The sequence below is a fragment of the Orcinus orca genome, chromosome 1, assembly GCF_937001465.1.
Source record: "Orcinus orca chromosome 1, mOrcOrc1.1, whole genome shotgun sequence".
Lineage (NCBI taxonomy): Eukaryota > Metazoa > Chordata > Mammalia > Artiodactyla > Delphinidae > Orcinus > Orcinus orca.
The window spans coordinates 117033457-117061322 of record NC_064559.1 but is presented as its reverse complement, the minus strand read 5'-3'; the positions used below and the strand labels follow the sequence as shown (position 1 = coordinate 117061322).

Here is a 27866-nt window from a genome sequence, read left to right as displayed (position 1 = left end):
ATTATGTTTTATGTATTATATATAGGGTATAATGTCCTGGATTAGCATCCTTTTAAAACCTGCACTTAAATTCCATTGGGCTTTTTCTTACAAGCATATTTACTTAGCAAAGACAGCATACCAAACCACAATAATGTAAAAATAAGTGTTTATTTTGTGTATATGGTAGTTCTCAGACCCTGTAAACATTCAGCGTTATCCATTCCACTTAAAAACTGCTTTTGAAAAGCTATCTGCCCCACTCTGATTTTCCTAAAAGCTCGTTACTATCATCCTTGATTTTAATGATAAATATTGGCTAGACAATAAACAAGGCTGTTTCTTCTAGTTATAAACTGGCCTTGATATATTCAATTTGCTTTAATAAGTCTTCCCTGAATTGCTGTCACCTTTCAACAGCAGTACCTTGCTGCCCTGCTGTCAAAGTAGATTTCACCCCCAAATGGTTATCTGTAATGAAAGAATACAAAGGTGAACTTTTTCTTAAATTTTCTTTTAAAGATTCATTTTTGGATAGATAAAAAGCAGTCAGAAGTGCAAAACAACATTAACTGTACTCTCACAGTTACAGTCTATAAACTGAGGCATTCATTTCACAGCTCAGAGGATAATAGCACCTTCAGAGCATACAATCAGTGTGAACAGGCCTAGCCCCCAGATGACTACTTTATATTCATCAATGTTCACAAATCTATCCCAAACTGCTGGCATCCCTACACGCCTACTATGTTATAAAGTTTTATATAAAATCCTTTTGCATTTCTTGGAGAAAATTACCTTTCTGATGAAATACTGTTTGCAGTACGAAGCTAGAAAACAATATTAACACATAAAATTAAATCGTTACAGGCATCTAAGTGATGCTTCTGGGAGCCAAAAAGGGGGTATTTCTGCATTTCACGTAAAAAACATATCAAAAAGCAAATGCTGGGCTTCCCTGGTGGCGCACTAGTTGAGAGTCCGCCTGCCGATGCAGGGGACACAGGTTCGTGCCCTGGTCCGGGAAGATCCCACATGCCACAGAGCGGCTGGGCCCGTGAGCCATGGCCACTGAGACTGCGAGTCCGGAGCCTGTGCTCCGCAACGGGAGAGGCCACAGCAGTGAGAGGCCTACGTACTGCAAAAAAAAAAAAAAGCAAAGGCTTTAAATACATCTTTTTTTCTGAAAGAAATGCCTGCATGAAACTTTTAAGACCATTCCTGACTGCTATCATTTTTAGTAAGCAGCTGAATATAAACTGTAGTTTGAAGGTTAAGATAAAGGATACCCGAATATGTGTAATATATGTGCTTCCTAGTTAATCTTGTGCAAAATTTATAAATTCCTTTTTTAGAAAGTTTAAAATGAAGAATAGTTTAAAAATCAGAATAACTAATTTGAAATGTTGATTATATCACCTGTCTAGGGTTAAAAAAACCATCCTACTCTGTTTTCCTTATTGTGGTATTTATTCCTCTCTTTGTATAGATCTCTAAAAATTAGAACTTCATATGGCTTGGACAATATGGTTTACTGTAATATAAATAAGATATAGTAATATCTAACAATCACAACTGCTGGGATTCTGAGTAGCAAGGAAAACAGGTCTTATAAAGCCTGTGTACTTCATCTGCTGGGGAAATAAAGCCATTCTCAAAGGATGTAAAACTGAGATTGCTGACTTAACAAGCTATGTAATCTAAATTCCCCTGACAATTTTCAGTTCTGTCTTAGCTAAGGATAAAGTAAAGGGGGTGATAAGGAAGCAGGCCCAGTAATAGCGGTAAGAGTTGAGAGATGAAGGCTGATCTGCAGGCAGCCTACACGAGGCAGACTGACACTGGTGATGCAGACTCCGTGGCTGCACTAAAATGCTGAAGTGAATGAAGAGGGTAAGCATGACTACAGTGACTTTCCTTAAATGTTGGTTTTGAGTACCTACCACTTGAAATATTCTGAGTCCAGTGCACAACAAATAATTCTGTTAACTAAAGTAGGTATCACAGGACTTCCACGAGGCAACACACACTTTGGTGAGTTGGTTCCTATATATGCCTGTAAACAACAGAACTTCTTTTTCAATGTCCCCTAATTCAAACTGGCCTCTTTGATTATTCAAAATCATTAATGCTTGCCATATGTCATCTATGAGATCCTGTTCCAGAATTAACACTTCAAAACTTTATAGGATGCATCTTAATATCAAAGAAAGATGAAATTAAACAGAGATACATGTGTGCTTGTTAATTCTGATTATGAGTAAAAATACTGATGTTTAAGTTGGCACCTGTGTAGTAAATAACAGAATATTTGTAGAGAAGAAGAAATAGCTGTGAGGAGTATACTTTACAAAACTCAAAGATGACCTCAGAGCTGTGGTCCATGTCTGTGTTCCTCTAGCCACATGGGCTGCAGTCTGGATCCCTTCCACACACCCTCACTGCAGTGCTGGGCTGGACGTGCTGCCTTCCTCTGGGCCGCCTGTGGCATCAGTCCTGAGCTGGGCCTTTTCCGCTGCAGGGGAACCTTCCACACACTCTGGTGTCTTTTGGCCAGAGACAGGCTTAGCAGACTGGCTGCTTTCAGTCAGTGTGCTTTCTCCTGAGATTCCACCAATTTCTTTGGGCTTTGTATCCAAAATAGGTGATTTATGCTACAAAGTAGAGAATTACAGTGTTTTAATTGTTTAATTAACATAATGTGAAAGTTTGTAATAAACATGTTCAACAAGTTCCCACACAAATCTGTTATAGCAAACGTTGAACTCTTTCAAGTCCTGGTTCCAGTGCTGGATTGTAATTATATAAATGTTATTAAGCCTCACAGAACTGTACATGGAGGAATGGGAAACTCAGGATATGCCAGGTGGTCTAGTGATGCAGCTTAAGGAAGGGTCAGGAAGACTGGTGACCAGTACTGCTAACTCCTCTTGCTAGGGAGAATAATTCATTCAACAAATATTTACTGAGCATACATTAAGTTCGAGGTGCTGGGGATACAAGACAACAAACAGACAAAAACCCCTGCCCTCCCTGGAATTTACATTTAAGCTGGGGAGAGAATCAGGCAATAACTTAACAAAGTATCATGCTGGGGGTGGGAGGGTTGGATAGCTGTTTAAATTAGGGTGGTCTGAAAAGATGACATGAGCAAAGGCTTGAAGAAATGAACCTTATGAATATATTGGGAACAGCATTCTAGATAGTGAACAGCAAGTACAAAGGCTTGAGTTCAAGGAATAGGCAGGAGGCCCTTGTGGCTGAAGGAGAATGAGGGTGGAGGGGGCGCAGGAGGAGAGAGCAGCGTGGTAACAGAGGTGGGAAGCCCTAGGCCATCCTGATATCTTTGGCCTTCCCTTCAAGTAAGCCCGGAACTCACTGGAGGATTTTTGAGATGAGTGACAGATAACCATTAACTATTAAAGCTGAAAGGAACATCTTAATTTTCTAGACGCAGGCAGATATGTTCTTCTAAGGAACTCCATGGGAAGGGATTCTACAATTTCCTAGATTCTACTGCGCTTCTTACTATTTCTGAAAGGTTTGCGTCTGCAACCTAAACTTTGCAAATGACAATACAAAGTCCTCTCTCAAACAGAAATGGAAATGTCCCTTTAAATGGCCAATAATGGTGGAAAAGAGGCCTCACCATTCCACAGGTAAAAAGTATAGTCTAGCCAGCCAACGATATAAAAGATTTGGGAAAGCGAGGTTTTTGGTCCTTTCCCAGCTCACTCTTCCATCTACCTAAGGCTTCAGGGCTCTCCTGCGGGTTGGCTCCCTAAGGCTCCAGGCCTTCAGTGAGGACTTCTCTCTGATCTCTTCAAAGGTAGAAATTTCAGTCATGCTCACTTGTTGGTTTCCTATGAAATGTCATTATGAATTACCATCTGTTCCAACAAATTACTGTTAAATACTATTTAACATAAAAATTAAATCTCATTTCTTCTGAGGAGGCTGGACTAACTTTCAACCAGAAAGGGGGAGAGTGAATAATTATTATCACTGGTGATATAATTAACCATGAAAAGTAAAAGCACTTAACCAAAAGCACTATAGGAAGCACTTACACCTAGTATGAAGGGACAGCGAAATAAACAGTTGCTGACTTACACTGGGTACCACCTTGGGATGCTCTCTCGCCTCTGCGTCTGGTAAATCAAATGCCGGAAGCACTTCAAGGCTCTTGTTGCCAGTCTGAAATCTCAAGTCAACATCTCTCTTTCTCAAAACATCTCTTCTACCCTCACATGTTTTGTCATTAGGGCCTTGCTCAATGGGGCCAATTTGGCCCCTGTAATAGAAATCTGCATCACCTGCTCCACCATGGGGTCTATAATCAATTTCCTGCTGCCATCTTCTTTCACCTGGCTGAAGTGCCTGGGGTGGTTCTCTTTCACGGCCACCCACATGTCTCAGCATATCAACTGATTTTCCAGCACCATAGCAGAAACTCTAGAAGGAAAAGAAATACATATTCCTGAGTACTTAATGGCTGACTTACAACGAAATTTTGAGGTGCTTTCCACGGTGCCAACAAAATTTCATAACTTGTGGCATTTATAGACATAAACATCTTAATTTCACTGGATTTTCTCTAGATTAATACAGGGCCAGAGTAGCCAATAAAATGTGAGAAATCGCCAAGTATTAAGCAGACATTTCAATCAGCTGGACACATTTTTATTGAATTATAACAGCAGTTAGGCTAAAGCCTAGAAATTTAAAAGGTATTAATTGTCTGATCATTGCTCATGTGTTGTCTACATTCACACGCATCATATAAGGCAAATGCTGAAAATTAAAGTTGTACACCATTATGTAAATATTCTCCTGTAGGTTTATTTTTTACAAACTCGCTTTAGCTACAGCTAAAATTCAACAGGTTTTGAGTCACACCCCAAGGGAAAAACTAGGCAGCAGTTCTCAAAGTGTGGCCCTGGGACCCCTCAGGGGATCTCTGAGACTCTCAGGAATCTGTGAGGTCAAAAGTTTTCATAATACAAAGACATTAGTCTTCTTCACTCTCCTCTTGTACAGCAGAGTCTTGTGGGGCTACAGTGACTGCCTCACTCTGATGGCTCATGCACTGTGTGCTTGTGTATACTTGTATTTTAAAAATTTCTGGTAAATATCAATAAATAAACCTCCCACAAACAAGTGCTCTTTGTGGTGTTCAATTCTGAAGAATACAGAAGGGTCCTGAGAATAAAAAGTTTGAAAACCACTGTACTGGAGATACTACTCTTTGAAGACAGAGCAGCAAAAGGCCTTTTCTTAGGCAGCAGATGAAGCAACAAGCGATGAAGGGGTTTTGCTTATAATTTCAGTCTTAGAGACTAAACTACTACTATACAACTAATGTCACCTAACAAAACCATATCCCTAAACCAATGAATCCTAATCACAAGCCAAAAAACAAAACAAGAATAATTTTTAAGTAAATAGATCATAGTGAATTTTGTATCCTTAAGGGAAGACAATTCTTTAATAATTTCCCCAGGCACATCTGAGTTCTTTGCATTTTGTTTTATGAGACAACTGCTTTATTAGGGTAAGGGCTGAAAATCAACCAAAAAAAGAGCTGAAGAGACCATGGATGACTGACAAGTAATACTGTAATATTCCTTAATAAATGTCTGCTCCTGGATCCCCCAAATTGTTTCTTAGTACACCCACCTCTTTCTACATCCCTTTCTGATGCTATGTTAAACCCACTGTTCTTCTGTTCTCAGTGCGGCAAAAATTCAGACTGAAATAAGGTCCCCTTTCTCAAAGAAGACATAACTGATATCATGTGTAGTAATTCATGAAGTTTAAAGAACAAATGTTAAAAGAGGGTATTATTCTAAATCACCGCTTTGACATCTACAATCAAACTTGAGAACCGTTTTCTTGCTTAGAGGAATGTACAAGTAAGTATAAACAAACATTTATCACTTAAAAATCATCTTTTCATACCATTAAGCATGACTTAGCCTGATTTACAACATAAAAGAAACCTAATAATTTCAGAATTGCCTTTTTTCTGTAAATCCTGTTAATTGTTAACAGTGCTATATACTAACCAGGACAGCTAATGCCATAATTATCAGCACTGGAATCTGTAGTAACACTGGGATCTCCTTCATGAGTGCTTTAATAAATTCACCAGCTCCTTTTCCAATATGCTTCAATGGCTCCGTGACAAAGTTGGTGAATGTAACTGCTAGTGCCTACAACAAAAGATAAAAACAACTTAATTTTTTTCCTCAAAGGATTGAGGCATATAGAATAAGCCATAATCAACTGTACTGAGGCTGAAATTATGAAATTCCATACATTTAAATGTTATCATATACTTTTCATGTGAAAATCACTGTGTAATGGAAGTATTTTTTTCTAGAACAAAGGTTTATTATTAGCAAAATGATGGTAAAAAACACTAACAATTTTTAATAAATACAGAGACTTTTTACTTGCTTTGTATAAGTAATTTTCACAAAATATATTCTAACCTTTGTTGGTGGGACTAACCAAATAGGGTTGACTAATAAGAGCTCATAGTATTTTTGGCATGAGTCATCCTTATAGGTCCATGAACTTCTAAGCCATTCTATTTAGAGAAACAAAAACAGTCATTTTTTTAAAAAGTCATATTTCATTCCCAAATAAGACAATATTTTAGTTTTAACTGTCCCTCTCCCCACAACCCCCAATCAATTTTAAATTGTTTTGCAAACAGTCTCCCACTAACAGTGATTTTTAAAAATTTCATCTTATGTCCAAAATGTTTATTTTAAAAATCCATTCAAATTATACAACTCTTATACAGGTAAAATATATTTTATTAAGATTTCTAAAAGGTAAACAAAAACAGTTCTTTACACACACAAAGGAATCCAAGTAAAACTGGGGAAATCTGAGTAAGACTGGTGGCTTGTATCAAAGTCGATATCCTGGTTGTGATACTGCACTACTGTAAGTATGCAAGATGTTACCAGTGGGGGAAGTGGGTAAAGGGTACACAGGATCTCTGTTTCTTACAGCTACCTGTGAACCTACAACTATGTCCAAACAATTTCAATTAAAAATGTCAGTTCTTTACTTATTTTACAAAATAAAGTAGAACATTAGTTCTCTCACTTTTTCTAAATCAGACTCATGTACATTATGTACTAGCAAGAGCTACAGGAGGCATTTAGTTGTCCCCTGAAGCCAGGAAGCAAGGCTGGGCTGGTTTGGCTCCCATATCTTTTCAAGAAAATTAATTTTTTGGACACCTTGATTTGTTGCTGAGATTCTATTCTGGGTCAGTCATTAGAGACTTGCATTTATAAAGAGACTTTGATCATCAAACCATTCCCACTGTTAGATACCTATAACTAAAGGCAGTCAACATTAGTGAGTGTTCATAAAATTTGTAAGAAAAAGTAAAATAATTCCTAATTTTTTAAAAAAACAGTATAGTAAAGCTACAATAAGATTTCACACGTCAATATAAGGAGATTAAATCGAAGATGGAAATGAATTCATATATACATTGATTCACTTCTCTAATAAACTTCTGCTGAGGACCCAGAATGTGCTAGACACTGTGCTAAGGACTAGATGAACAAAAGTGAGTCTAATGCAGGGAGACAGATAATATAAGAGCCAGCAATATACACACTTTCTATCCCTTTCCTGTCACATTACATGAACACAGAAGTCACTGGTCTGAAACCTAAGACGCTTCTTGCCTGTTCTGATACTAAAGATTCAGTCATAGAAAGCCTCCTTCTGGCATTTTATCATTTCTTTGTAATTATTAATATGTTTTTTCATTCTCAGAAATTCTACTCAAAATAAGGCCAAGGGAACCAACACCTTACCCAAGAGACTTCCAGTCCAATCCATGTTCTCAGCACACACATTGTTTAATGGCTCCATCTTGGCAACTTCAGCCTGATGCTGGGCAAAGGCTAGCTGACCAACACCAAAGGGAACCATGAAAGGCTGCTAACAATGAAGGTTACGCCTACACATCCTAAAAACCTTAGTTCAAAGTGAGTCTTCACCATTCACCCAAACCAGATTTAAAATTTTTTCACAGAAAAAATTATATTATTTTTTAAAAGTGGCTCTTTTCAGCTCATGGCAAAACAGTCTTAATGCAACAGGTAAAGAACTAACTACAATTGCCTTCTTTATAAAGTAATTATGAGGAGGAAGGAAAACGTTTTTACTAAAAAGATTGTTTTAAAAATTAGTTCAAATATAGCTGATATCATGCCCCCAAAGACAGCTATACATATTAAACGACTACTCATTCTCTTAAACAATTCATGACAAAATGGTGTTTTGCTTTGGATGATTTTTAGCACAAATTACAAATATGCCTTTTAAAAATAAAAGCCCTGGGGGAAATCATTGAGAGAACAATTTTCAACCGAACTACCTTATTTCCTCCAATTTGTAAATACTTAGTTCTAGAAGCTATAGAACTTAGAGCTAAGGAAATATCACAGTGATTTAATCAGATGAATTCACTGAAAATAGTTGGCTACTTGACTCACCCTGCTAAAAAGGTCTAAAATTTTCCTTAAATGATTATGCTATTTTGACAGGAACAATAATGCTTCTTCAAATTTCTATATATAACGTGGTCCTGATTTTTAAAGAATTAAAAATTTGGAAGAAGTTTATAAAGAAATACCTCAAAATATCTACAGTGATTATCTCTAGGTGGTAAAATTATAGACAATTTTATTTTATTTTTTGGCCACTGCACGCAGCTTGCGGGATCTTAGTTCCCTGACCAGGGATCGAACCCAGGCCCCCGGCAGTGAGAGTGCCGAGTTCTAACCACTGGACTGCCAGGAAATTCCCTAGACAATTTTTAAGAATTAAATTTCTCTGTATCTTTCTATCTTTCCTATCTTCTCTACCATAAATATACCACTTTTATATTCAGAAAATAAACTAATTTTAAAAAACAGTATTTTGGTATCACTTCTAGCAAACAAAAAGACATACCCCAAATTACCTACATGAGAATTTTTCAAGTGTGTCTACATAACTCTATTCTGATTTAGCTGTCCAGATGCCACCCAACATCAGGAATTGGGTTATGAAAATCAGGACTGCACATTTTTCCCCACTAACTGGTCAAGGACCCAAAACACCAGGGACACCTGAGCAGCTGCCAATTTCCTCACCATCACCACCTCCAATCACTGCCTCCTGCCCTCATCTGAGGCAAGATTATATACTAGCTCTAAATGGATTACAGTCTTTCATTATGAAGTAACGTTTGAAAATTTAAAAACCTTCTATCTATACAATACCTTATATAAATACATCCAATTCCATCCCAAACTGATGAGAAAACTGATGAATAAAACACGTCTCAACTGGGTGTACCAACGAACATATGTCCACAGCTCAGTAGCTACTAACACCACGATGCAGAGCAGACACAGAAGCATCTCAAAAACAGAAACAGAATAGAAAGAAGAGTCACCGCCAAGCCATCCTTCCCAAAAACAACACTGATCGTCAGCAAAAACAAAAGAACTGGACTTGAATACGCAAAATCATTTGTACCATTTTGCTGCATGTTCGTCAACCCAGTAACAGTGACTTAGTATGAGTTCTCAACATAATTATGGTGGGGTTTTTAAAGTGTTTTAAAAAGCAAAAACATGTTAAAAATAAAAACATGTTAATCATGTCCCCCTCATCCCATCTTACCATGAATACATTATATGGATCCACTCCAAAGGAATCTTCAAATCGCCACTTCCATGTTTCAAAATTATGAAACTTAAAATTAATTAAAATATCACTTAGTGCATCATCCAAGGCTCCTGGCTTCCAATCCTCTCCACTGAGAAACTTCTGTATTTCTAACAAGGTTTGTCTCTTAAGGATAATCTCGGCATCATAATGCACATCACCTTTGTTTTCATCAGGCTGAATTAAATTTGCCAAAAAAAAAACAAATAGAAAAGGAGAATTTTATCATTACTCAATGAAATATTTTAAGACAAAAGCTAATGTGGAACTAAATATATAATTAGTTCACAATATTTCACAGGTATAAAATAAGAGGAAGAATATCTACCTGTCTGACTCACAGGCCAACATGAAAACCAAAGATAATAACGTGAAAAACACTTCAAAAATTATAAAACTCTATGCAAGTAACATACAGTACATTTTACTAAATTACAGTTGATTCCTGCTATCTGCAGTACTTACATTCTATAAAGTCACCCTGAACACTAGTTAGCAAATACTGAACCATGGCTCCTACAGGAAATACAGGGTTAGGTTCCTGCAAGCACATTTTCATCAACCAATCAATTCATAACCCTTTTATGTTACTGTTTAAAGACACCTTAATATAGGGACTTCCCTGCTGGTCCAGTGGGTAAGACTCCACGCTCCCAATGCGGACGGCCCAGGTTCAATCCCTGGTCTGGGAACTAGATCCCACATGCATGCCGCAACTAAGAACCCCGTGTGCTGCAACTAAAAAAAAAAAACCATCCCGCATGCCACAACTAAGACCCAGCGCAGCCAAAATAAATAAATATTGAAGGAAAAAAAGGAAAGAAATTAAAAATATATATAAATAAAGACACCTTAATATATATACTGTGGATCCATTAACACTGAGCTCATAGCCAACAGCACTATGACTAATGACTGAACTAAGCTTAACTAACAAGGGAATTTTCTTTAAGGCACATCTCAGCCTTCTTGTGCTTAGGAACACTAGACAGCATAACACTTGGGAGATTTTTTTTTTTTTTTTTTTCTGCAGTACGCGGGCCTATCTCACTGTTGTGGCCTCTCCCGTTGCGGAGCACAGGCTCCAGACGCGCAGGCTCAGCGGCCATGGCTCACGGGCCCAGCCGCTCCGCGGCATGTGGGATCTTCCCAGACCGGGGCACGAACCCGCGTCCCCTGCATCAGCAGGCGGACTCTCAACCACTGCACCACCAGGGAAGCCCGGGAGATTTTTAAACAGCAAAATTTTAAAAATTAAAAAATGAAAGCCCGAAAAAATAAACAGACCACATAAAAGTACTTGTTTATAACATGAGAGCTGAAAACAAGAAGGCAAAAAATGGCCTTGTTTCACCTCAGCTGAGAATGGGCTCACTGAGCAACTCAAACGTTTTGTCGCTCCGCGCATATCTGAAAGTGACCACAAAAGCAGGAGTACTGATTCTGAGGTTACAAATAAAGTTTAATATTTGAAATATTCAAAAATATGGAATCCACAAATAATGAGGATAAACTATCATTATTTTATGATTCCATTTATGACTTTCCATTTGCTGACACAGTTTTCAAATAGCCTAAAATTTGCAGTAGTACAAGTAAGAAAAACAAAAAGGATCTCAAAAAGCAGCAAAATCTGGTTTCCATAAATATGTATGACAGTCACAACTATATTAGAGAGTTCAGGTTAGCAAAATCATTATAAACATTATCTTTTCTAATAGTAAATACTGATATTTATATTAAAAAGTAAATATAAAATGAGAAAAACCAAAGTGTCATGTAATATCACAAATCATCAGTAAGTATAAAAAAGCATCCATTGATTAATATTTCTAAAAAACCAGGAACGAAATATTCCAAGCATCTCCATCTTGAGTATTTTCTGACTCTACCTGTTTCCTCATCTATAAAATAGACTCTTTTCCACCTTGCACTCAGTTATAAGACTCAAACTGAAGGGTGTACATGTGAGTACATCTGCTTTTACATCTCCAAAATAAGGTGGGATTACTATTCATCTAACACCCCCTTTTTTTAAGTTTTCTTGATGTTTCGACTCCTCAAAGTGAAAACAATGACTCTAAAAAATGGAATCTTAACATTAATCATGAACAGTATGTGCCTGATATGTAATTTCTATAAAGCAGCCTTGCCACAGTAAACAGCTAGGGGGAAAAAACTACTTAAAACACACTTTTCTTTTTCTCAATATGTAATATTACATCATCTGAATAAGAAAGTGTGGAAGTGGTAGAAAACAAGAAGTAAGGACTGGGATAGAATTTCCTTACCAAGTCATGAGTTTATTAAGTTTCTAACTGTTCAGTAAAGTTCAAATAGCAAATTTAAAACAATCTCCCTCTGGACTTCCCCTTCACCTTACAATACAGGGAGGCGTGTGTTCAATCCCTGGTTGAGGAACTAAGATCCCACATGCTGTGCAGTGCAGCCAAAATTTAAAAACAAACAAACAAAAAAACTCCCTCTCCCTCCAACTCAATTAAGTGGTAGGGCAGTGCACAGAGTAAGTAAATCCCCATGAACTACAGGAAAAAGAGGGATCTGCACTGCTCACTTGCCTTCCACCAAACCACTGTAAAGCAGGCAGCTGCCTTCAATCCTGCATGACTAGGTTTTGGTAAAAGGGTGAGTCAGGTATTCTCTGTTGAAGCATAATGATGCTTTGCCACTGCTTGCTATAATGTGAAATTAATAAATAATGAAAATATCCACTACACTGATTAGTATCACAGCACCAAATACTCACAAGGCCAAGCTTTCTGGTTTCAATTAAAATCTTATTTAAGTATCTCCTAAAAACAGGATTGCTTTGACTTTCACAGTCTTTTCTCTTCTGCTTTTCACACTCATCGATCTGTAACCACAAAATAAATACAACATTAGTTAGCGTCAAAGTTTAATGTAATAAGGGTCAAGTTTCTAGCCTAGTGGCCCCATCGAGATCAAAGTAAGGAGCTCGTTATTTTTTATCAAGCTCGCATTAAAATGTAGATCTCACCTGCTTCTTGTGGGTTCTCTTTGCAAAGGGCAAGTAGGCAACAAATAAGGAACACGTGTCCCACACTGCGCCCTGACTGGCAGTTTTCTTGCTGACTTTCAGCAATTTTAAAACTGAAGATCATGGGCTTCCCTGGTGGCGCAGTGGTTGGGAGTCCGCCTGCCGATGCAAGGGACGCGGGTTCGTGCCCCGGCCTGGGAGGATCCCACATGCCGCGGAGCGGCTGGGCCCGTGAGCCATGGCCGCTGGGCCTGCGCGTCCGGAGCCTGTGCTCCGCGGCAGGAGAGACCACAGCAGTGAGAGGCCCGCGTACCGCAAAAAAAAAAAACCTGAAGATCATGAAACAAGGAAGCAGAGATGTGGACAAGCAGAACATCTGGACCAATCTGCCTCTTCCTAATTCCAAAGTAATGGTTTAACAAAGAAAGGAATGAAAGGAAAAAGGGGGGGAAAAATAACCCAGAAAGAGAGGACAAAGAGAAACAGGGATAGCATGAAGCCGGAAAATGAAGGACACAGCAAAGATTTTCTTGAATGTGTATATTACTTTTGGCCTTTTATTAATTTTTCCTGCCAACTATCGATCACCCGCTACCATCTGTCAGGAACCATGGCTTCTCCAGAGTGTCCTACACATGGCACCCCCTCTGCACAGAGTCCTTCATTAGAACAGACTTCCTCTGAAATTAGCTCTACAAATACCACAGTGGCCTAGTCTCTGAGGGAGGGTAGTGCACATCTTACAGACATTTAGAACCTGTGAAAAAGTACTTTTTACTTGAGTGTGGACCACAAGTTGCATGGAGCACTGAAGTGGGCTTCAGATGATGAACATACAATAACTGAGCAGCACACACAGACTCAGGACAGAAAGACACTCAAGAAGTCACAGGGCAGTCTCCTCTGCTTTCAGGCAAGGTTTACAAACCCTAAGAATTTTTAGTTTCTTTTTAAGAGAAACAATTTTTTAAGAGAAATGATTTTTTAAAAACAAAGACTAAAGACTCCATTTTACCAATCATGCTGTTACAACGTTTGAACCAAAGTCACAAACAATGGAATGAAAAATTTCAGTAAAAAGGCATTTCTCCATTTCCTAACATCCAGCCAAATTAATTCACTACACCACAAAATGCAGTTAAGACTGAAGCAAATTTTATCCAAGCATTTCTTTGCTAGCACTCGGGTGAGAAAACATTCACATTTGATAAGAACCACAAGCAGCTACTTATAGATCTCGAATTCGGATATATCTGGATCTCAATTAAAAAGCCCTCCCAATCTCTCAAGCTGGAAACCTCCCTCTTTCACGCTAGCCTTCCCTATCCTTTTCCCCTCCTCCCTCAACCATCACAACTTGCTTATTCTACCACGGAAAAGTTGCATGCTTTCCTCTTCTCTTCACCCCGTCACTGCCTCAGTGTGAGCCTCCAGTGTCGCTGGACCTCTGCCATCCCCCCCATCCCAGCCCCCTCCGCAGTGCCACCAGCACCCTGCCTCACAACCGAGGTGGGTTCCCGCAGCATAACCTGTGTTCAAACTCCCCAGCAATCTTGACTTACTTCCTCTCTCATAAACTCTACTTCAGCCACATAAAGGACTGAATAAATGAATAGCTACCACACACTAAATTATAATAATCCCTTATATTTATAAGAGCAACTCTTATGCTTAGAAACTAGCAGTAGAGCCATTTCTTCATTTGCTATATTTGTTGTTACTATAGCCCAGCATCGCAACAGGTGATAGAGCATCACCTTGTCCCATTCCTGTCCCAAGAAATTTTCAGTCTGGTAAAGAAATAATTACTGCATAGTGAGATGTTATTACAGCAAAATAGAAGTACTATTTTAAAAATCAAAGGCCAGAGTAACTAAAGAAAAATAACCCATATATATGTCAATTGTAGTTTAGATAGAAACACAAATAATGTTAGCAACGACAGGAAAACAGAGAGCAATTTAACATACTATAAATAATACAAAAATCATGAATAAAAAACCTAACCTTATAAGTTAAAGAATCAAGTCTGCTGTAACATTCTGACAACTCATCAGCATGTGATAAGTCAGGACTGACCTCTTCTTTCTCTGATATACCATACTTCACCTAAAGCAAAGGAGAGAGAGGTTTTCTTTCTTCATAGTTCAGTTGTAAAAATAACCTACCGTTAATGAGACTAAAATTTTTACTTCATCATTTTATGGCTTTGCTCATTATATTCCTCAACTGTATTAAACCACCAAAAAAGTAAGAGCCTCAAATTTATACACTAGCTAAGAACTAAAATCAAATTAGTTTGCTTCTCGACGGGCTTTACATTCAAATTTGAAACAGAAATAAACAGATGAGGCTGAAATCATCTTAGACTAGGAGGCAAGAAGACATTCTGCATAATTGCTAATCATTGATATAGGATTCTCATAGCTCTGTGAAAAACAATAACAAAAGTAGACTATTTCCATCACAGGACTGATAAGGTGTTATACACACATGCATTTTTTAAATACCTGAGATTTTCTCATTGTTCCTGAAGCAGCATCATAGTTAAGCATGTCTGTGGGGTCAATCCAGTCATCATCATGAGCATAAGCAGTTATCAGCCACAGACATTCACAAAAGAGCACAGAACACAGCATCCTGCATGAAGGCTACAAAAATTAATAGATATAGTGAAGTATGATTACTTTTGAAGGAAACTGTTTTAATAAAAACAATCCACTTCCTTCTAGTGTTAAGATAATGCTTTCTTAATAATAACTGAATTAAAAATATTCAGTTAAGTGGTATTCACATAAAAACATATACACACATGCATACATATTCTATTCTCACTGGGACAAAAAGTATACATAAGGGCTTCCCTGGTGGCGCAGTGGTTGGGGGTCCGCCTGCCGGTGCGGGGGACATGGGTTCGTGCCCCGGTCCGGGAGGGTCCCGCATGCCGCGGGGTGGCTGGGCCCGTGAGCCATGGCCGCTGGGCCTGCGTGTCCGGAGCCTGTGCTCCACACGGGAGAGGCCGCAGCAGTGAGAGGCCCGTGTACCACAAAAAAAAAAAAAAAAAAAAAAGTATACATAAGATTTTCTAAGTGATTCAGCAATTCCACTTCTAGGTATATCTCCAAGAGAAATGAAAATATACGTCAACACAAAAACTCGTACACAAACATTTATAGTTGCATTATTCACAATAGCCAAAAAGGAGAAATAACCCAAATGTCCCTAAACTGATGAATGAGTACCATACAGTGGAATATTATTAGGCCATAAAAAGGAATGAAGTATTGATACGTGCTACAACATGGATGAATCTTGAAAACATCATGCCATGTGAAAAAAACCAGTCACCAAAAACCATATATTATATGATTCCATTGATAAAAAATGTCCAGAATAGGCAAATCTATGCAGATTGGTAGGTATATAAGTTTGAGGATATAATAAGGGACTGAGGGGTGGTAGTTAAATGGTACAGGGTTTTTTTCTGATTGAAGTATAGTTGATTTACAATGTTGTGTTAGTTTCTGCCATACAGCAAAGTGATTCAGTTATACATATGTATACATTCCTTTTTATATTCTTTTCCATTATGGTTTATCACAGGATATTGAATATAGTTCCCTGTGCTATACAGTAGGACCTTGTTATTTATCCGTTCTATATATAATAGTTTGTGTCTGCTAACCCCAAACTCCTAATCCATCCCTGCCCCACCCCTTGGCAACCACAAGTCTGTTCTCTATGTCTGTGAGTCGGTACAGACTTTTTTGGGTTTTTTTTTCAATTTTATTTATTTAATTTATTTATTTTACTTTTGGCTGCATTGGATCTTCGTTGCTGCGTGCGGGCTTTCTCAAGTTTCGGCGAGCAGGGGCTACTCTTCATCGTGGTATGCGGCCTTCTCATTGTGGTGGCTTCTCTTGTTGTGGAGCACGGGCTCTAGGCGTGCGGGCTTTAGTAGCTGTGGCACGCAGGCTCAGCAGTTGTGGCTCGCGGGCTCTAGGGCACAGGCTCAGTAATTGTGGCGCACGCGCTTAGCTGCTCCACGGCATGTGGGATCTTCTCAGACCAGGGCTCGAACCCACGTCCCGTGCATTGGCAGGCGGATTCTTAACCACTCTGCCACCAGGGAAGTCCCCGGTACACAGTTTTTGATGAAAAACTCTGATGAAAAGTTTTAGATAGTGATGAAAAACGATCTAAAATTAACTGTGGTAATGGTTGTACATATCTGTGAATATACTAAAAACTGCTGAATTGTACAATTTAAATGGGTGAATTGTATAGTATGTGAATCATTTCTCAGAGCATGTGAATCATTTCTCAGTAAAACTGTTTTAAAGAAAACAGGTATTTGAACCAAACCCTCCCCATCTCCCATTTTTTTTAAAAAATGGGAAATTTAAAAGGTGCAAAATTAAGATTCAAATGATGTGACTGAACTCTCAAACAGAGAAAACAGCTTGCTTCATCTAAGCCTCTGCATAAACACCCTCAAATCGTATCTCAAAACACAGTATCTCCTCTATTCAAGTGTCCAACACAGTAGTCATTAGCCACATGTGGCTACTGAAATTTAAATTAATTAAGATTAAGTTACATTGAAAGTCAGTTCCTCATTCTCACTAGCTGCATTTCAAGTGCTCAGTTGTCACATACGGCTAGTGGCTACCAAACTGGACAGCGCAGATACAGAATACTTCCACCACTGCAGAATGTTCTGTCAGACAGCCTCTCTTATACCTTACTCTGAATACGGATCAGGTGGGGGATTTCTAAGAGGAGAATGCCCTGGGCCCTGCCCATAAATGGCTTACACTCTAGCTGCAGGAATAAAAGTAACTCCAGGCTAAACTAAACACTCTTTTGTGTTCCTGGTGTGCTCTGTTTCTTCTTCTAGAGTATCACACACTGAAATTAACCACTTACTGGGCAGTCTCATCCCTTAGCACCGCGGCTCTCAGTCTTGGCCGTGCATTAGAATCACCTGGGAAGCTTCTTAATCCTCCAATCTTCTGGCCACATCCCAACCCAACTGAATCAGAATCTCTAGGCGAGGGACCCAAGCATTGGGATTTTTAAAGCTCCCCACCGGGTTCCATCACACAATGAAGGTAGAAAACCACTGCACTGTAACGTGAACTTTTCCAGGGAAGGTAACATCTTACTCAAGTCTAAATTCACCTTCCCAATGCCCTCTCCATCTTGCCCCCTCCATCTCTCCAAGCCCAACACTCAGCCCAGTGGCCAGCAAGTGAAAGACATTCAGCAAATGTTTGTTAAGCCGCAAATGCAAATGATCAAAGCCTCAGCAGGGATTCAAAGTGTTTTAGGGGCTCACAGGATGAAGAAGCACATCTGACTGGGAGAAACTGGGAAGATTTCATGGAGGAATGGGCATGGGAAATGGACTTTGAAGTATGGGCAACATTCTAAGAGTATGAGATGAGGGAGGCAAAGACAGAGAGGAAAATGTACTCCTCAGAGACTGGAAACACGAGAATGGACATGGCGGAACACAGAGGTGGAGAGGTGGCTGAGATGACTTTGCAAAAGTAAAAACGCTTATGACTAACTTCACGGGCTAACAATAGCTTTCAAGAGTGATGGGAACTACATTTTGGGAAGATGAAACTAGCATTAAATGTACACTCAGAGAGTTCAACAAGGAGGCTTGAGTAGAAAAAGGATGTTGGTCTGAAAGAGTGATGTGGATGAGAACAGAAAGAACCCATCGGACATGTTTTAAAGATTAATTCTATAGACCTCAGCAACTGAATGCACGTAGAAGGAAAGAAAGAGAACGATGGCAGACAGGACTCCAAGATTTTAAGGCCTACCAACAACAAAAATGGTGCTATCATTTTCAGAACGAGAATAAGGTTTTGGGAGAACGTTCAGCACTCTCTTGTTCAACGTTTACAAAATACCTGCTGGATACTGGGCGCTGTCGTAAGTGACAGGGCTACCAGGAAACTAGACCAGCCAGGTCTTCTTTAAGAAACTTACACTCTAGTGGGGGATGACAATGGATTGGCAAAAAAAAAAAATTCAGATAGTGATAAGTCATATAAGGAAAATAAAACAAGGCAATGGTGTAGATGGATTAGGTAATGCTGGGTATTTTAGAGAAGGCCTCTGAGGAGAAGAAACATGGCCTCAAATTCTCTATCATTTCCCGCACTGAGAGATGGAGTTTGTTTCCTTTCCTCCTAAATCTGGGCTGGCCGTGTGACCAGCCAAAATACTGTGGTAGAAGTAATGCTGTGTTGGTTCTGGGCCTGGCCTAAACTATACCAGGATCAGCTGCTTCTACTTTACCACTCTGGAACACCTGCTTTTGGGACACCCTATTGGAACTCAGCCACCACGCTTTGAGAATGCCAAGTCACCTGGAGAGACCACGTGCAGGGGCACACTGAGCTCCCAGTTGGCAGCCAACATCAACGACCAGCCATGTGGGTGAGCCTTCTAGGTGGTTCCAGTCCAATCCCTTGGTAACTGACTTGGTGATCCTGCCAACATCATGTGGAAAAAAATAACTACCCAGCTGAGCTCAGTCAAGCCCCACAAGCCACGGACTCATGAGAGATGATAAAATGGTTGTTGAAAGCCCCTAAACTTTGGGGTGGTTTGTTACACAGTGGTAGATAACCACAACATTTAAACAGAAAAATGATAAGCTAACCTTAGGAAGATTTAGGAAAAGAAAACCCAGAGAGAGGGCATAGCAAGCATAAAGGTCCAAGCAGGGATTATGTTTGAAGCATTCAAAGAACGGGCAAGAAGGCCAGAACAACTGGGTCCTGGGAATGAGTTGGAGGGGAGAATGGGAATAGGCCACAGCAATGAGTGTGGTTTTTACTCTAAGTGTAATAGGAAGCCACCCACTAGAGAGGTTTTTTTTTTTTGAATTTTTGAATTTTATTTCATTTTTTTATACAGCAGGTTCTTATTAGTTATCCATTTTATACCCATCAGTGTACACATCTCAATCCCAATCTCACAATTCATCACACCACCCCACCAGCCCCCCGCCACTTTCCCCCCTGGTGTCCATACGTTTGTTCTCTACATCTGTGTCTCCACTGGAGTTTGAGTACAGACGAGATAGAATCTGGGTTACATTCTACAATGACTGGGGCTACTATGTGGAGGCTGGAAGAGAAGAGCAAAAGCAAGAGACTAGAAAGGAGGATTTGCAGTAGTCCAGTTGAGAGATGAAGGTGGCATGAACTAAGACAGCAACAAAAGCGATGATAAATGATAAGATTTTTAAAATTTGAGGTAGACATTACCACATGTGGCGAAGACCAGCTAACAGGTCACCACGCACATTCCATCTTCTTCCTTCTGGACACATGGTAACTACACATCCCAGCCCGTCCTCCAGTTAAGTATGTGACAATTAAGTCCTGGCCAGCACAAAAGCAGTGCAAGGATATGCAACACATCCATGAAAGCCTCCCACACGTGACCCTCCATCAGCTGGCCCCCTCGACCATCAGGGAATGGGGAAGGCACTGAGCCCTAGAGGAGGGCAGCCAAACTAAAGGAGTTGGGACCCTAAATGACCACATGCAAGGCCACCTACTACGTGGGAACATGTTTTTTGACTTTCATGTGAACAAAAATACATTTCTTTTATGGTAAGCCCTGAGATTTGGGGGTTTGTTTTTTTAACACCATCTTGTGCTACCCTAACTAATCCAGAAATACACTGCAGAAATTGCCGGTAAATTGGACGTAAGAAGTAAGGACAAGAAAAGATTCAGGATGACATCAAGGTTTGTGACCACGGCAACTGGAAGAATGGGAAAGACTGAGGGACACTCAGGTGAGCAGATACCAAGTTCTGACATACCAAGAGCTCTGTTTTAGACACCGTACATTTCAGATGCCTACTAATATCAAAGTGGAGATGTCTAATACACAGTATGGAGCTAAGGAGAGGAGTGGGGCTACAGAAACACAGTTGGGAGCCATCAGGATGTAGATGAGGTTTAAAGCCACAGACTGGATAAGATCACCATAAGATCCATTAAGAAGATAAAAGACTGAGTCCTAGGGCATGCCAACACTTGGAGGTCAGAAAGAAGAGGGGGAACTGACGAGACACTGTCAGTGAGTACTAGTAAGGCAGGAAGAAAACCAGGAGAGGCTGGTATTCCAGAAGCCATGTGAAGAAAGAAGGGAACAGATAACTGTATCAAATGCTGCTGAAAGATCAGGTGATCAGAGGGCAGCAAACTGACCACTGGATTTGGTACAGCAGTTTTTAACAAAGTGTTAGGGACAAGAGCCTGACAGGAATAAAGGAATAATTCAGGTAAAGGTTTGGGGTTAAGATGACATAGTAACTCCTTGCTCCAAAGCACTCCCCGGACTCCTACTTCTGGCCAAGATGGAGTAACAGGGACCAGATTTACCTTCCTGCCTGAACAACCAAGAAAGAACCCTGCATAAAATATGTGAGATGGGCTTCCCTGGTGGCACAGTGGTTGAGAGTCCGTCTGCCGATGCAGGGGACACGGGTTCGTGCCCCGGTCTGGGAAGATCCTCACGAGCGGCTGGGCCCGTGAGCCATGGCCACTGAGCCTGCACGTCCGGAGCCTGTGTTCTGCAACGGGAGAGGCCACAACAGTGAGAGGCCCACATACAGCAAAAAAAAAAAAAAAAAAAATGAGATGGTTTTCAAGAAACTGGACACCAGGCAAGAAAGAATGGTGGTCCTTGAAATATGGGAAACAAACATGGACAGCCCTTCCACTGCCCCAGGCTACTGTCTTAAGTAACCATGGGCACCCAGAGGGGAAACTCAGGGAGAGCCCAGGAGCTGGGATCCTTGAGGAGATGGAGTTGAGTCTGGAGAAATCAAGGCAGCTGGAGTTCAGGAGGGAAATTTGCATAGAGACAGACCTGCAGAGGTCTGCAGAGGGTCCCTGTTACTCCATCTTGGCCCCAGCTCCTTCAAAAACCCTTGAAATTTCCTGAGTGATAGGACTGTCTGTTATGCTAATGAAGTGCCTCATGGTGGGCTCCTAGATAGCTTCAGGTTGGGGAACGGTCATCCAAAAGACCAAGCACATGATTAGAGGGTTGGAACTTTCAGCCATCCAACCTCTGGGGATGAGAGGGCAGCTGGAGACTGAATTCAATCATGTGGTCAATGAATCAATCATGCCTACGGACTGAAACACTGATAAAAACTCTGGACACTGAGGCTCAGAGGAGCGCTCTGGCTGGTGACACAGTGATGTGCTGAGATGGTGACACACCTGGATTCCATGAGGACACAAAAGCTCTGCGTTCTCCCCCACAGACTTTGCCCTATGTGTCTCTTCATTTGGCTGATCTTCATCTATAGCCTTTATAATAAAACCATTAACTGTAGAACTTTCAGTGAGTGGTTCTAGTGAATTACCCAATCTGATGGGGTAATGGGAAGCCCTCAATCTATAGCCAGTTGGTCAGAAGTACAGGGGGCCCCCAAGACATGCATCTGATGTGGGGAAAGTCTTGTAAAGGACTCTGCCCTTAACTTGTGGGGTGTGCAGTAACTGGATAGTTAGGGTCAGAATTGAACTGAATTGCAGGACACAGTGTGTTATCAGAGGAATTGGTATGAGAACAGACTCCCTTGAATATTCAGCACCACACTGATCAGTGCACACATAGGAGGAAAGTACCTGAGGCCTGAGAAAGAATCACGGAAAAGATTCAATTCAAAAACAAAGAGTAAAAATTAATAAATTAGAAAACACGTAATAGAGAAGATAACAAAACCAAAACTTGGTTCTTTGAAATGATGAATAAAATTGATAAACCTATAGTAAGATTAATGAAGAAAAAAAGAAGGCCCCCAAAACCAATATCAAGAAACAGGTTAAATTCATTCATGATTAAAACAAAACACTTAGCAAACCAAGAATAAAAGAAAACTTTGTCACAGTACTACAGCAAGCATCACACTTGGTGGTAAATATTGAAACCCTTCCCTCTGAGATCAAGAATGAGACAAGGGAGAAGGTACTGGAGGGCTTCTGAGACGATGGCAATGTTCTACTCCTTAACCTGGATGGTAGTTATATAGGTGCTTGCTTTTTAATAATTTGCTAAGGTGAACATTTGTATTTTACACACTTTTCTGTATGTATATTTCACATTTTACAAAAGGTTTTTTTCCCCCCATGGGAAAGACTAATTAAGATATAGTTATGCTTATTTGCAAGGCAGAAATAGAGACACAGATGTAGAGAACAAACTTATGGATACCAAGGGGGGGAAACAGGGGTAGGATGAATTGGGAGATCGGGACATATATACACTACTATGTATAAAATAGATAACAAAAACCTATTGTATAGCACAGGGAACTCTACTCAGTGCTCTGTGGTGGTGACCTAAACGGGAAGGAAATCTAAAAGAGAGGGGATATATGTATACGCATAACTGATTCGCTTTGCTGTACAGCAGAAACTAACACAACATTGTAAAGCAACTATACTCCAATGAAAATTAATTTTAAAAAAGTATTGTTACAGTCTAAACTGCATCCCTCCACCAAATTCATATGTTGAAGTGCTAACCCCCAGCTCTTCAGAATACTGTATTTAAAGGCAGGATCTCTAAACAAGTAATTAAGTTAAAAATGAGGTCGTTAGCCCTAATCCAATATTACTCATGTCCTTATAAGCAGAAATTTGGACACAGGTCAGAGGGAAGATGATGTGAAGACAAAGGGAGAAGACGGCCACCTGCAGAGAGGTCACAGAGAAACCCACCCTGCTGACACCTTGATCTTGGACTTCCAGCCTCCAGAACTGTGAGAAAATTAATTTCTGCTGTCTAAGCTGCCCAGTCTGTGGTACTTCGTCAAGGTAGCCCTAGCAAACTAATACAAATTTCTTTAGACATAAAAAAAACTAATAAAGTCTACAACCCACAGACTCTTGATATGTTAAAGAAGTTTAACCTCAATGAGGAAAGGTGTGAATAAAAGAAACAACAATGAGCATAGGAACTGATCAAGCATATTGATAAATTTAGTAAACAACTGATAGTTTTTTTAAAAAACCTAACTTTCTATGTTTAAAAATGTAAAGCCAAAATACTAGATAACAATAATGATGGGAAAGGCATCCTAAAATCCCTGTCACACTCCAGAGATGCTTAGAAATACTGGATAACTGTATTACTTTACTGGGGAAAAAAAAAGAGTTAAGCTAAGGAATAAAGCCTTGAGAAGACCCAAATACAAAAGGAGAGTAAAGACTAATGAGAGTAATAGAAGGCAAGCTAAAAACATGCAGTGTTTTATGCAAGAGGGGCTTAATTTGAAGGAGGTATTAGTCAACTATATTAAATACTTCAGAGAAAATGAGAAAAATAAAGTTTGAAAAAAGCCATTGGATTGGTTAATTAGCTGGTCATCTGTGAACTGACTTTCACAGAATGACAGGGAGAAGCCTAATTCTAAGCAGTTAAGAACTAAGAAGGTGAATAGAGAACAGACTTGTGGTTGCCAAGGGGGAGTGGGTTGGGGGAGGGATGGAGTGGGATGGTGGGGTTAGCAGATGTAAGTTATTATACACGGACTGGATAAACACGAAGGTACTACTCTATAGCACAGAGAACTGTATTCAGTATCCTATGATAAACCATGATGGTAAAGAATTTAAAAGAAGAATGTATATATATATGTATAACTGAATCACTCTGCTGTACAGCAGAAATTAACACAACATTGTAAATCAACTCTACTTCAATGAAAACAAAAAAAAAAAAAGAATTAAGGAATTCTCTGGCGGTCCAGTGGTTAGGACTCCGCACTTTTTCACTGTGTGGGCCCGGGTTCAATCCCTGGTCCGGAACTAAGATCCTGTAAGCCGCATGGCGCGGCCAAAAAAAAAAAGAACTAAATAGGTGACAAGGGGAGTGTCTGAACTGAGCAGAGACTAGGAAAAGATGGCAGTGTCTAATATCAAGGCTACAGTTAAGGCTTTTCATAGGCAACAAAGTTTTACATGACTTCATCAATAGAAATGAATGAGGAAGGATGGAAATAAAGGTTCTAAAGCAAAAAGAAGAGAAGCTCAAAGTTCACATTACTGTTTGTATCAAGAGGATACTGAAAAAGTCCATTGGAAAGCCCAGAGTGTCCCTGTGCACGCAGAGGCTGGGATGGAGAATGGAGATGTGGAAAAACAGCACTAAAGGGAGCATTCCACAAAGGGAGATGAATCAAAACGCCTGTCAAGCAGCTGAGTTTTGACTATGACCCCCACAAAGTCATGCTATTGGCAACTAGGCTATTTTCTCCAATAATGATCAGCAGATCCAGGGATAGGGTTTAGCAATGCAGAAATGATGGAAGACCAGGAGGTGATGCAGAATAGTGAAATCAGCTGCAAAGTCAGGGCCTCCTGCCAAATCCCTGTGGTCACTGATTTCTCCTTGAGAAATCCTTCAGATAATCTCACACTTCCTCCAAACAAAGCCACATCTAAACCTGGTGGAGATCTTGTTAAGAAACAGATTCTGATTGAGTAAATCTGAGGTGGGCCTGAGATTCTGCATTTCTAACAAGCTCCTAGTGATGGCAGAGACACTGGCCCACAGACCACACTCTGAGTAGCAAAATATTAAGGAAAAGTAACCATCCTATGTTGGTGTAATTCAGTGGTGGCACGTGTTATTCTACCATTTGTCAGTAATAGTCTCTCTCCCTTAGTTCTATTTTTTAAAAATTTTTTCATCTATGTGTCTTTGACACTAATAATGTAAAAATTATTATATAATAATAGTAACTAGTATTTGATTACTATGTGCGAAAACCTGTTACGTGCATTCATTCATTTAATCCTCACAAGAACTCTTAGAAGTAGTACTATTATTATCTTCATTTTATAGATTAGAAAAACAAGTAACTTGCCCAAGACCACTCAGCTATTAGGTGGTCAAACCCAGACTGGCTCTACCTAAAACTGCCTCTCCAGGGCAAGATGCTAGTGGCATCTTCTGAGAAGATGGAGAGGAGGAACTGCGGGATCCCCACCTCCACAAAGCAGGAAATACGGAGAGTGGACTTTAACAGGAGTTACTAGACTGTACAGCTACCAACAAAGACAGAGATCTCCAAGGAGACTGCCAGCCACTGAGTGGAAATCGGCACAAAGGAGACACACCTGATTTCAATGAATTTACACGTGAAATGAGTAAGACAAAGCTAACTTGGGTATTAGAGTCAACTTCTGTATTAACCTAGAAGTAGCCTGGCATAAAAGTCAGGGTCTTGCAATTTAGTTCGTGTGCGTTGTGCAGTTTCCTGGAACCGTGGTTCTCAAACTTGAAAATATGCATTTCTAAAGGTTCCTCGATGACTACGATGATGATGCCAGTAATGGTGATAAGCTAGTCTGGGGACCACACCTTCATAACCACCATCACAGTGAAAATCGTCATTGTTTTTCACCACCCACTCATAAATATGCATCTCTATTAACATTCAAATTAATTTGGAGTTTTTGAAAACAACTACAAACAAATCCGAGCTATTCTGCTGACGGTATTTGTTCAGATTGTACCTAAAGTTTTCAGAGATAACTGAAGCCAACAAAAGTCAACGTTCGCTCGCGTCTCGCTTTGCCCTTCTTGCCCCTTTTCCCTAGGCCGCTCTATGAATGGCGTAAAGTAAGAGCAACCGCGTGGCACCCAGAGTTAAGACCGCCAACGGGCCGGGGAGATAAGGGGGGCAGGTTTCTCGCTCATCCCGGTCTGCGCCCCGCTCCTAAGTCCCCAGCAGGCCCGGGCGAGCTCGGCCCCCGCCAGCACAGAGGTCCCGGCCTCCCCTGCGTCGCCGCCCGCGGGACCCGCCCAGGCCGAACCGCAGCCTCGCCTGCCGCACAAACACACCCGACCGGGCGGACTCACGTCTCTGGTCGCCAGCTTACCGCTCCGGGAAGACAAACACCTACCCGAGAGGCTGGAGAAGATGGCGAGCCGCCCCCCGAGCCGCCGAGCACTTCAGCGGGGTCCTACCTTTCGCTCGGCCTCATCGACTCGCTCGGCCTGCAGCTGTACGTCCTTCCCGGGTGCGCAGCTGATTGGCCTGCCGAGGGGGCGGGGCCGGCCCCCGTCGGCTTGTTTTAGGCAAGAGTTTTTTTTTACGCTCGTCAGCCGAACTCTGCAAGGGAAGGCTTACATGGAAGCCAAATATATAAAACGGATACGAAGCGTATTTTCTTAGTATCGATTTATTTTATAAGTTCTCGAATGTGTAACATTTGCAGTAAAACCCGGGAATCTATTTTGAGTATAATTTTTTAAATGGGGCATAATGAATGACAAACTAGTTCTAAAGTATTGGGTACTGGGGAGGGGTGGGGGAGTGCACGCTATGTGGTAGTTGGAAATAGTAAGTTTTCTTTTCATTTTATCCCTTACTGGCCTTGCAAGCTCAGTAAAATTCTCCAAAGAGGAAATAATGAGTTTTACACACTTGGAAGAAATGAGAGGTGTACGCAGAAGTTATTGGCAGCAAGTTTAAAAGTGAGTTAAAATTTGGTATATCATATAGTACACTTGAGTGTGCGTGTTGCTTATCACAATTTTTTTAAATTAAAATACACTGGACAGGGACTTCCCTGGTGGTCCAGTGGGTAAGACTCCGTGCTCCCAATGCAGGGGGGCCAGATTGGATCTCTGGTCGGGGAACTAGATCCGCATGCGTGCTGCAACTGAGAGTCAGCATGCTGCAACTAAGAAAGTCCGCAGGCCATAGCTAAAAGATCCCGCATGCCACAACTAAGACCCAGAGCAACCAAAATAAATAAATATTTTTTTAAAAAATACACCTGACATAAAATTTACCATCTTAACCATTTTTAAGTGTACAGATGTGTCATTAAGTACATTCATACTTGTGCAACCATCACCACCATCCATCTCCATGAATCTTTTCATCCTGCAAAACTGAAACTCTGTACACCTTAAACAGTTCATTTCCTCCCCAGCCACCTGCAATCACCAAAGATACTCTATAACTTCGTATCTCTATGACTGCTCTAGGGTACCTCATACAAGTGGAATCATACAATATCTGTCTTTT

At 40.4% G+C, this 27866-nt stretch overlaps 1 protein-coding gene across 6 annotated transcripts; it reads right to left on the bottom strand.

The window, feature by feature from the left end:
- Positions 1-131: 131 nt before the first annotated feature.
- CLCC1 (chloride channel CLIC like 1) lies at positions 132-26846 on the bottom strand. Of its 6 annotated transcripts, none has more exons than XM_004263281.4 (11): positions 26734-26846; positions 15268-15408; positions 14765-14866; positions 12506-12613; positions 9694-9915; positions 9288-9428; positions 7833-7926; positions 6477-6574; positions 6048-6194; positions 4093-4434; positions 132-2633 (listed from the first exon to the last, which is right to left on the bottom strand). In XM_004263281.4, the coding sequence occupies exons 2-11, from the start codon at positions 15394-15396 to the stop codon at positions 2418-2420; spliced, it is 1599 nt and encodes a 532-aa protein (XP_004263329.2). In that variant the 5' UTR covers positions 15397-15408; positions 26734-26846; the 3' UTR covers positions 132-2417. The 6 variants fall into 6 exon arrangements, with proteins under 6 accessions (XP_004263329.2, XP_033290309.1, XP_049556697.1 ...); XM_033434418.2 differs by having other exon boundaries at positions 26690-26819; XM_049700740.1 differs by having other exon boundaries at positions 26798-26817.
- Between the last annotated feature and the right edge of the window lie 1020 nt (positions 26847-27866).

What these genes read in the sequence shown, in the direction of transcription:
- CLCC1 (XM_004263281.4), bottom strand. Translation starts at nt 15,396, where the DNA reads ATGCTGTGTTCTGTGCTCTTTTGTGAATGTCTGTGGCTGATAACTGCT. An exon ending in GAACAATGAGAAAATCTCAG is followed by an intron (nt 14,867 to 15,267) that starts GTATTTAAAAAA and finishes CCTTTGCTTTAG; the next exon opens with GTGAAGTATGGTATATCAGA. An exon ending in ATTGGATGTATTTATATAAG is followed by an intron (nt 7,927 to 9,287) that starts GTATTGTATAGA and finishes GGTGTTGGTCAG; the next exon opens with CTAGCCTTTGCCCAGCATCA.